The 10,494-nt window shown below is 34.7% G+C and overlaps 2 protein-coding genes and 1 pseudogene across 2 annotated transcripts; all 3 read left to right on the top strand.

Annotated features, from left to right (window-relative positions):
• The first annotated feature begins 672 nt into the window (after positions 1-672).
• Positions 673-1,929, top strand: LOC105774215 (glucan endo-1,3-beta-glucosidase, basic isoform-like; annotated as a pseudogene).
• Positions 1,930-4,202: 2,273 nt separating this feature from the next.
• Positions 4,203-7,069, top strand: LOC128031859 (glucan endo-1,3-beta-glucosidase-like). The gene is made up of 2 exons (XM_012596613.2): positions 4,203-4,359; positions 5,931-7,069. The coding sequence occupies exons 1-2, from the start codon at positions 4,284-4,286 to the stop codon at positions 6,884-6,886; spliced, it is 1,032 nt and encodes a 343-aa protein (XP_012452067.1). The 5' UTR covers positions 4,203-4,283; the 3' UTR covers positions 6,887-7,069.
• Positions 7,070-7,937: 868 nt separating this feature from the next.
• On the top strand, positions 7,938-10,070 carry LOC105774212 (glucan endo-1,3-beta-glucosidase, basic isoform). The gene is made up of 2 exons (XM_012596614.2): positions 7,938-8,105; positions 8,998-10,070. The coding sequence occupies exons 1-2, from the start codon at positions 8,030-8,032 to the stop codon at positions 9,945-9,947; spliced, it is 1,026 nt and encodes a 341-aa protein (XP_012452068.1). The 5' UTR covers positions 7,938-8,029; the 3' UTR covers positions 9,948-10,070.
• Positions 10,071-10,494: the final 424 nt, after the last annotated feature.

Here is a 10,494-nt window from a genome sequence, read left to right as displayed (position 1 = left end):
AAATTGCACAGCACATATTGATTTTATCTTACGCTAATTTTTATGGAACTTGGAATATTTCCGTCCCTACGCATTTAATGAGTCGTCGAGGCCATGGACTGATTAGATGCACTACATACAACCACTATTTTCTAATATATATATATATATATGATTCCATTCAAACATGGACCAACGTAACCGAGTCAAGTTACGAACATGACAGATACCGTGCATTATGAGACTCATAATTCAACTTTTTCTCTGCGTCGATTTCGGGTTTTTGTTAAACATATATACATGTTGAGTATAATATCCATTAAGATAAATATTTAGCTCGAAGAATAATCTTTTATGTATAGTGAATTTATGAATCTACTGTATCATAAATAAATAATACTATTAGCATAATTGACTGTCTATAATATTGTTAAATGAAACTAGAAAACCAGTTGAATGGGACATGAAGGAGAAAGACTTTTTCAAATATAGGAAGACTTTTTCTCTAAAGTATATCGGAAGGAGAAAGACACTAAAAAAAACCCAGTAAACACGTTGCCAAATTAGCATTGAATGCTTCCATACCAAAATTTTCAAACCAGTAATAGAGAACTGCCAAATCAAACAATCCTGCGTTGTATTTCTGTATAAAAAGGTTGCTAAGAATTGGTGTTGGAGGCATCAAAGCACTTCTAAAGTTCTAGTAAATTTTTTTATTGGCCTTGAAAGTATAGCAATGGCGAATGCCAAATCTTGTTGCACCATCATACATTCAACTATGCTTCTGCTTTTCGGGTTGCTAATGGCTACCTTCAAAATCACAGGTGCCGAAGTGGGTGTTTGTTATGGAATGATGGCAAAAAACTTGCCACCCGAAGCTGAAGTTATCGCCCTTTTCCAACAAAAAGGCATCCAACGAATGCGGCTCTACGCTCCCAATCACGCTGCTCTGCAAGCCCTTGGAGGTACCAACATCAAGCTGCTGTTAGATGTTCCAAATCCGAGCCTTGAGTACGTTGCTGCTAGTCAAGCCAATGCTAATCAATGGGTTCAAGACAACATCAAGAAATACAGCACAGTTAGTTTTCGATACATCGCTGTCGGAAATGAAGTAAAGCCTTCGGATTCGTTTGCTCAGTTCCTTTTTCCGGCTATGCAAAATATTCATAATGCAATTTCCGGAGCTGGCCTAGGGCACCAGATCAAAGTTTCTACAGCTACCTTTTTTGCTGCTCTTCAAGAGTCTTACCCTCCATCCAACGGCAATTTACATCCTGAATATCAGCAACTTCTTGGTCAAGTCATAACTTTCTTGAGGGACAGTCAAGCTCCATTACTTGTTAACACATATCCCTACTTTAGCCACATTGGAGACCCCGAACATGTTCCTCTTGACTATGCTCTCTTTACAGCTCCGTCTGTCGTAGTGACCGATGGTTCGTTGCAGTACCAGAACCTTTTCGACGCGATGCTGGACTCGTTTTACTCCGCCTTAGAGAAGGCCGGTGGGGGATCGTTGGACATTGTTGTGTCGGAAACCGGTTGGCCATCGGATGGTGGAGACACCACGAGTGTCGATAATGCAATGACTTATAACAGGAAATTGGTTCAACATTGAATCAAGGCCAGGGGACTCCGAAGAAACCCGGAAAAGCAATAGAAGCTTACCTGTTTGCCATGTTCGATGAGAATGAAAAAGAACCGGCATATGAGAAACATTGGGGGTTCTTTTTCCCAAATAAACAGGAGAAATACTCAATTAGTTTCCATTAAACCGGTACAGCAATTTCTCTCAGTCCCGGGTATTGATTTGTAAACCATTGTCATCGCCTCTAAAGAAGACAGCCTAGAGGCAAATAAATGTAATCTGTACATTGTAATTTTATAAAATTGGTTGCCTTTTGCGATTTTTTTTCAAGCGAAATAAAACGGTTTCCGCTATTATGTTTACGAGTGATGTTTTATAAAAGATTTCTTTTTGGTAGGAAAGGAACAAATTTTATTGAACTACTAGTTTAAAGTTCAATACATGACATGTTGGTAGCTACTTCCCATATTATGGGCTAAAGTATATGCACATTTGTTCTTTTTGTGAAAAATTTGAAGATAATAGTAAGTTAGAATTTGAAGAGGCTTTCATAAAATGAATTATAGACGTAGCATGAACTTCAATCTCACGGTTTCTATATTAAGGTCTTGAGGTAATACTAGGTCATCTCTGAGTACTCAAAGTTTAACTTTTACACTAATTACATTAGGGATGTGACAAAAAGAGCCAATCACCCAATGACCCTAACGATGTGGATAATCATCTTACTTTATTCAGATAACCATCGGAATTCAATTTGACCATGCAACTGGAACAATGTCAGGAAGATTGAAATTATTTGAAAAGACTAAAGGATCACGACACAGCCAAATTTCTCATAAGGCGAAAGGAAAAACAATGAACCAAGGAATTGAAGGATGTTGGACTCACTTTTTTGAGGTGACATTACCTTGAATCCATTCTTCCCAATTACTCGGTTGAGGAGACCTAAACCAACAATGAAAATAAATAGAATTCTACAATTCCTGGACAATATACATTCCCGAAACAGATGGATAATTGATTCTTATTCATTAGAGCAAAAAGGACAAAGATCTATTAAGTTCATACCACGACGATCATAAAGGTTTAGGTGGGAAGAGCTTTCCACCCACATTTCCAGAGGAAAAAAATTTAATGTTGGAGGAAGGTGAGCTTTCCCTATCAAATTCTAGAGATTTAAATTGCTAGAAGAGGGGGTGCCAAGAGAGGGAGCATTGCCTGCTAGGATGAAGGAGTAGGTACTTGACAGGGTAAAGGATCTAGATTTCGAAGGACCCCAGCAAACAAAATCCTAGCCAGGCTAGAAGACGATACAAGGATGCTTAAGAACACATCAATCACATATTTTGGAAGTTGGTAAGAAATTGAATGATGCTCACTAAAAGACCAACTATTGCGAACTTGTTCAAGAGACCGAACTCCTTCAAAAATGTTAGAGGGCCTTGTACTAGCTAGCGGAGAGGGTTTCTTCCCAATCAATTGTCACTCCAACATTTCACAGAACTGTCATCGTTAATAACCCCTCTTATTCCTGACTCAAGAATATGACTAATCTTCCTCAAAGAAGACCAAATCAAGTATGTATTCTTTAACAGATGCAGTTGTCTACTAATACCGAGGATGGATTGGTTGCATCAAAGAATCGTTAGAACAAGCTTTTATACCAAACTAGGCTATGTCCCATGTTCCTAGAAAAAAGCCATGAATTCTATATTGGCTTTGTACTGAAATTGGTCATGGGAACAAGTCTTTCACACTACTGTTAAACTATATGAGGTGCTTTTTGTAGGCATAATCGTGAAACAAATGAGTGAAGTATTAATTCGGTTACATGAAAAATTAAGATTATACAAGTAGAGGTGCTTATGGGCCGGGCCTAAATTTTTTTGGCCTGCATCTTAGGCCTAGGTCTGACCCAAATATGGGCCTAAAATTTTGTCCAGGTCCGGCCCGAAAAAAAGTTTTAAGTCCGAGTCCGGTCCAGTCCGGCCCGACCTATTTTTTAATAAACACCAAAAATTTATTTTAAAAATAAAAAATTAAAAAAAGCATTTTAAATTTTAAAAAATATATTTATTATATTCGGGCACGGCCAGGCCGGGCCCGAGTAAAAAAAGTGGTGTCTCGTTTTTTTGCCCAAACCCATATTTCAGGCCTATATTTTTACCCGAACCCTCTCATATTTCGAGCGGGCCGTCGGGCCGGGCAGTCTAGCACCTCTATACACAAGTCATCATAATATTTTTTAGAGCAAGTTGAATTTAATAAATTAATTGAATCGTACACTATTTACAAACCTAAAATCCGGAAAAAAAGGTTATGGTTTTATTTTTTGGAGGTAGAAATTTTGGTTTTATTAAACTTGAGGTTTTCGGTCCATTCACATTTAATGGGTCGTCGAAGCCAGTTTTCTAACATTTTTAAAAAAGTCTTGGATTCAAACATGGCTCGATGAGTGGCCGAAAAGAAACCATGTAATTGGAAGAGTCTAATAAGTGTAGTTACGAAAATGAGATAATGAGACTCAATTTTTCCATGCGTCATGAAGGACTCAAGACTTTTCTATGAAGTAAAGGAAGGGGCAGCGCGCTAGTAAACGAAGGACCTGCCAACGCAGACAATCCTGAGCTGTAATTTCTGTATAAAAGGGTGCTGAGAATTGGTGTTAGAGGCATCACAGCACTTCCACAATAGTAAAATCTTTTATTAGCCAATGGCCAATGCCATCATGCATTCAACTATGCTTCTTCTGCTTTCGGGGTTGCTATTGGCTATCTTCAAAACCACAGGTCTCTCTTTCATTCTTTACACTATCTTTTGTGTTTCTTTATGAATTATATGTTTCTATATACAGACCCAAAGCCAGAAAATATTTTTCTTTTGAGGAGGCAAAATTCAATTTTATCATTTAATAATTCCTTTAGGTACAAAGCATCTCCAACATTTTTCATATGTCCATTACTTACTAATACTTGTTTGTAATTATTATGCGGTTTGTAGGTATAAATTTATGAGAAGATATTGTATAAAATTGTGATTTTATGTCATTTTTATTCTTTTTCAATAGGCCGATGATGACAAATCAGATTTTTCTTCCTGATTCTCAGTTTTTTCCTCCTAAAAAAAATCAAATCCAACTAAAAATGCTAAAAATGAGGAGTAAAAATCTGATTTGTCATTCTCCTATTAGATAGAGATAAGTATAACGTAGAATCACATTTTCATACAATCCTTTCTTATAAATCTATATTATTTCAATAAATCAAGTTATATATCATACATCATATATATATATATATATAAAGAGCTATAATTTTTTAAAAAATTAGCATGGTTCGCCAATCCTTTGCATTTGGTTTGTTATCAAATAATTGAGTAAAAATTTAGGATTAAAATATGTTTGAAATATTTGTATTCTTTGTAACTTTGAAGTTTAGTTTTTGTATTTTTATTTTTAGAATTTAGTTTCTCTATTATTCAAATCTAAAAATTTAGGTCTAATTGGTAGTTCATTTGAATTTTTTTAAAACAAAATCCAACTTTTATTAAATTAAATGACAAATGATTAGGTTAGGTAGAAATTGTTTAAATAAAATTATGATTATGGTCTCACTACTATATTTAAATTTTGGATTTAGTATCGATATTTTAATTTGATATAATTTAATTCTTGTATTCTTATAATATCATTAGTTGGTCCAAACAACTGTCACCCTTAATTATTTCAATTAACATGATCAGTCGATTTTTTTCCTTAAAAATACTTATTCAACTTTCGTTCTAAAAAGATTTTTTGTGTTAGAAAAGTACTTTTTTAAATAAAAACTCATGTTAGCATTTTAACTAGAACAATTAAAGATGTTCTTAATTTGGACTAGCTAATGTCATCGTAAAAGTAGATGCCCAAATTATTTCAATTTAAAATATAAATATTAAATCCAAAATATGAATATAGTTAAAACTATAGTTTGACTATTATTTTATATGCGTATATATAATTGTTTTTAAAAACACATTTTAACACAAAAATCTACCTCGAAATAGTTGAGGATGATAACCATTTAGGCTAATTAATGTTATCATAAAAGTAGATAATCAAATTATGTCAAATTAAAATATAAAATTTAAATCTCAAATGAGATCATATTGGAGGGATTAGAATTAAAAATTTACCATTATCAAATTAAACTCCTAACCCTAAACTATAAGTCGACTGAACCACAAGTTTGAGTTGAAGTGTTCATTTAAAAACAGTCTTGGTTTGGATCCTTAAATAAATAAATAAAAACCCTAAACCAGAAGCCATTTAAAGGGTAAGACGATTTTAAAATTAAGGCATTGTGGAATTAATGTGATGCAGGTGCTGAAGTTGGTGTTTGTTATGGAATGAGGGCAAATAACTTGCCACCAGCAGCAGAAGTTATCGACCTTTTCAAACAAAAGGGCATCAAACGAATGCGGCTCTATGATCCGAACCCAGATGCTCTGCAAGCCCTCGGCGGTACCAACATTGAGCTGCTGTTAGATCTTCCGAGTGCAAACCTTGAATCCGTTGCTGCGAGTCAAGCCAATGCTGATCAATGGGTTGAAGACAACATCAAGAAATACAACACTGTTAATTTCCGATACATCGCTGTCGGGAATGAAGTAAAGCCTACAGATTCATTTGCTCAATCCCTTTTTCCGGCAATGCAGAACATTCGTACCGCAATAGTTAATGCAGGCCTAGGGGATCAGATCAAAGTTTCCACCGCTACGTTTTTCGATGCTATTGATAAATCATCTTTCTTCCCTCCATCGAAGGGCAGTTTAGATCCTGAATATCAGAAACTTCTTGGCCAAGTCATAACTTTCTTGAGGGACAATCAAGCTCCATTGCTTGTTAACACGTATCCCTACTTTAGCCACATCGGAGACCCCGAACATGTTCCTCTTGACTATGCTCTCTTTACGGCACCGTCTGCTGTTGTGCAGGATGGTTCGTTGCAGTACCAGTACCTTTTCGACGCGATGCTGGACACCTTTTACTCTGCCCTGGAGAAAGCCGGTGGGGGATCACTGGACATTGTTGTTTCGGAAACTGGTTGGCCATCAGACGGTGGACAGGCCACGAGTGTCGATAACGCAATGACTTACAACACGAAATTGGTTCAACATGTGAACCAGGGTAAGGGGACTCCGAAGAAACCCGAAAAAGCTATAGTAGCTTACCTGTTTGCGATGTTTGATGAGAATGAAAAAGAACCGGCATTTGAGAAACATTGGGGGTTGTTTTTCCCAAATAAACAGGAGAAATACTCCATTAGTTTCAATTAAAACCGGTAAAGCCATTTCTCTCAGTCTCGGGTATACTAAAGTTTACCATTGTCATCGCCTCTAAAGAAGGCAGCATAGGCCATATATAGAGGCAAATAAACGTGGATGTCTACTGTAATTTTATATAATTGGATGCGTTCTGCTCACTTCTAAGTTAAATAAAATGGTTTCGGCTATTATATATCCGACTACTTTCTGAATTAAATTTTAATAGTTTAGACATCACATTATACATCTTTAAAGTATAGGTAACACATTAAATATTTTATAAAAGTACAGGTGAAAATGTAATTTGACATTATTTTCTTTTCATAAATTTTATATTTTTTAAAAATATATTTACCATCACTATTATTACTATTAGTCAACAAACATGCGGCAAGTATTTCTTATCTTAAAAAAATATCTTCCATTCAAACATGGACCGACCTAAAGACTCTAATAAAATGCCATTATTCGACTCGTGACTCAACATTTTCAACGCGTCCATAACGGAGTCATATTATTAATTACGGGTATAATAATAAATTTAATTTTAAATATTTATATTTTTATCAATTTAATCCTTTTATTTAAATTTAATCATTATTATTTTAAAAAAAATTCAAAATTTAACATTTTAATCTATATTTCTATTAAAAATTAATTCGACTCTTTTTAAATTTGACTATTTTCAAAAGATTAAGAGTTAAATTTAATTAAAAATAATGATTAAATTAATAAAAGATATAAATATTAAGAGCTAAATTTGACATTATCCCTAATGACACTAGAAAATGGTTAACTAAAAACGAAGTTTGAGTAGAGAATTAATGAGTTATATCAAAGTCTTCCATTGATATTAATTTCGTATTCAATATATATATAAATAAATAAGAAAAGGAGATGATGAACCAAAGACTTTTCAGTGGAGTACTATACGAGTGGGCATGGCACTCAAAAACTGCCAATAAACAAATGGCAAAGTTAGGCTTGAATTAATGGTGATAAGAGTTTTAATTCATGTACCTTAATTTTCATAGGAATACTAGACCTGCCAGCGAACACCATCCTGGGCTGTAATTTCTGTATAAAAAAGGGCGGTGAGAGTTGGTGTTAGAGGCATCACAGCACTTCCAGAATAATAAAATCTTTTATCAGCCAATGGCCAATGCCATCATGCATTCAACTATGCTTCTTCTGCTTTCTGGGTTGCTGTTGGCTATCTTCAAAACCGCAGGTCTCCCTTTCGTTCTTTACACTCTTTATGTTTCTTAGTGAATCATTTATACAGACCCATAACTAGAAACTATTTTTGGAGGTAAAATAAAATTATAAATTTTGGGAGAATATTTCGTTTTTCTAAAAACATCAACATCTGTCATATGTGTATTTTTTTGGCGTAACTGACATATTTTCTATATTCGTCTTTTTCGGTATTTATAAATGTTGGAGTTTTCCTTCTATATCCGACTTATGGTTTATAAAGGTTAATATTTTTGTTGTTTGTAATTATTTCTTTTAACAATGTAACTTCAAATATTCGAATTGAATAGGGTGAAGTTAGATGTTTGAAGCGAATTCAATTATAATTTTTATAAGAATAAAATATAATTTCATCATTTTAATAGCTCATATTTTTATAATTTTTAAAAATTAAATTAAAATTTTATAATTTGAAAGGTTTCAGTGTAGGGCATGGATTCATGTATATATTTCAACCATAATCAAATTTTCATTTATATAATTGCATCAAATGAAAGTTTATATATAATTTTAAATTTTATGAAATTAGATTAATTTGGGGAAACTTTTAAAAATCACTAATCACCAGACAACAAGACAAATATTTTTATGAATTTTAAAAATTGAAAATCTGTATTTTTTTTTATATCTCACGCACCATTGGTAGGAGTAAATCGTTGTCCCCTAAACTCCTAGCAGATACTTTCTGTAATCGATATTGTGACTTTGTGAGTATGGAGTGAACCACGAGCAAAGTGATAAAAGATTTACGTTAAAATATTCTATTGAACTCAGTTTTGAGTTTTTAGAGTCCAATCCGAAAAGCTATTCAAAGTGTAAAATGTTTGATTTTAAAATTAAGGCATTGTGGAACTAATGTCATGCAGATGCCCAAGTTGGTGTTTGTTATGGAATGATGGGAAATAACTTGCCGCCACCATCCGAAGTAATCGATATTTACAGAAGAAAAGGCATCCAACAATCGCGACTCTACGCTCCCAACGAAGCTGCCCTACTATCCCTCGCAGGTACCAACATCAAGCTGCTATTAGATGTTTCGAATCCTAGACTCGAATTCCTTGCAGCTAGTCAAGCCAATGCTGATCGATGGGTTCAAGATAACGTCAGGCGATTCAGCAACGTTAATTTTCGATACATCGCTGTCGGGAACGAAGTAAAGCCATGGGATCCATTTGCTCGGTTCCTTTTCCCAGCAATGCAGAACGTTCATAAAGCAATAGTTAACGCAGGCTTAGGGAACCGAATCAAAGTTTCTACGGCTACGTTTTTCGGTGCTATGGAAGTATCTTTCCCTCCGTCTCAAGGCAAACTTCGTGGCGATTACCAACAACTTCTCGGTCCAGTCATAAACTTCTTGAGGAACAACAGAGCTCCATTACTTGTTAATATATATCCCTACTTTAGCCACATGGAAAATCCAAGAGATGTTCGTCTAGACTATGCTCTCTTTACGGCACCATCTGTCGTTGTGACAGATGGTCCATATCGGTACCAGAACCTTTTCGACGCGATGTTGGATGCATTTTACGCTGCCTTGGAGAGGGCTGGTGGGGGAAGTTTGGACATTGTTGTTTCGGAAAGTGGGTGGCCGTCGGCCGGTGGAACGGCTACCAGTGTTAATAATGCGAGGACTTACAATACGAATTTGGTTCGACATGTGAATCAGCGCAAGGGGACTCCGAGGAAACCTGGAAAAGCAATAGAAGTTTACTTGTTTGCGATGTTTGATGAGAATAATAAAGAACCGGCATATGAGAAACATTGGGGGCTGTTTTTCCCAAACAAACAGGAGAAATACCCAATTAGTTTCAATTAAAAGGGGTAAGGCCATTTTCTTATGAAAGCCAAGGTAGAGGCAATAAATGTGGTCTGATTATTGTAATTCCAGAGCTCAGCTCTTTGCGAGTGAAATAAAATGGGTTTCTCATAGTTATAAAAATACCATAATAATATATAGGATGATAGTTTAAGTATCAGGTTAGACATTTTATGAAAATATAAGTATTAAATAATACATAAATTTATAGTTCAAGTATCACATTGGATATTTTTAAAGTACTAGCACTAAATTAAACCTTTTATTTTTTTTATAAACCGTATATTTAAAAAAAATACATTTACAAATACTATTATAATTGATTGATTCATAATTTATGTGTGTAAAAAAGACTTTGGTATTAATATATATATAGTAATTTTAGTAAACTGAAGGATTTCCATCCGACTTACTTAGGGTAAGTTTGGATGGGCGGTGCGTTTGTCTATGGTTAGTGTAAAAACAGTGATGGCGAGGAGATTAAATACTATAGCGATATTGTAGTGTGAAACAAAAAGTAAGCTAAACGCACCGCACTGCACCCAAT

The sequence above is a fragment of the Gossypium raimondii genome, chromosome 6, assembly GCF_025698545.1.
Source record: "Gossypium raimondii isolate GPD5lz chromosome 6, ASM2569854v1, whole genome shotgun sequence".
Classification (NCBI taxonomy): Eukaryota; Viridiplantae; Streptophyta; class Magnoliopsida; order Malvales; family Malvaceae; genus Gossypium; species Gossypium raimondii.
Note: the sequence above shows the minus strand (reverse complement) of the source record. Positions and strands in the feature narration are given on the sequence as shown.

Bases quoted from the DNA above. Each gene is read 5' to 3' on its own strand.
- LOC128031859 (XM_012596613.2), top strand. From the start codon at position 4,284: ATGGCCAATGCCATCATGCATTCAACTATGCTTCTTCTGCTTTCGGGG. The intron at 4,360-5,930 runs GTCTCTCTTTCA...AATGTGATGCAG, and splicing joins GGCTATCTTCAAAACCACAG to GTGCTGAAGTTGGTGTTTGT.
- LOC105774212 (XM_012596614.2), top strand. From the start codon at position 8,030: ATGGCCAATGCCATCATGCATTCAACTATGCTTCTTCTGCTTTCTGGG. The intron at 8,106-8,997 runs GTCTCCCTTTCG...AATGTCATGCAG, and splicing joins GGCTATCTTCAAAACCGCAG to ATGCCCAAGTTGGTGTTTGT.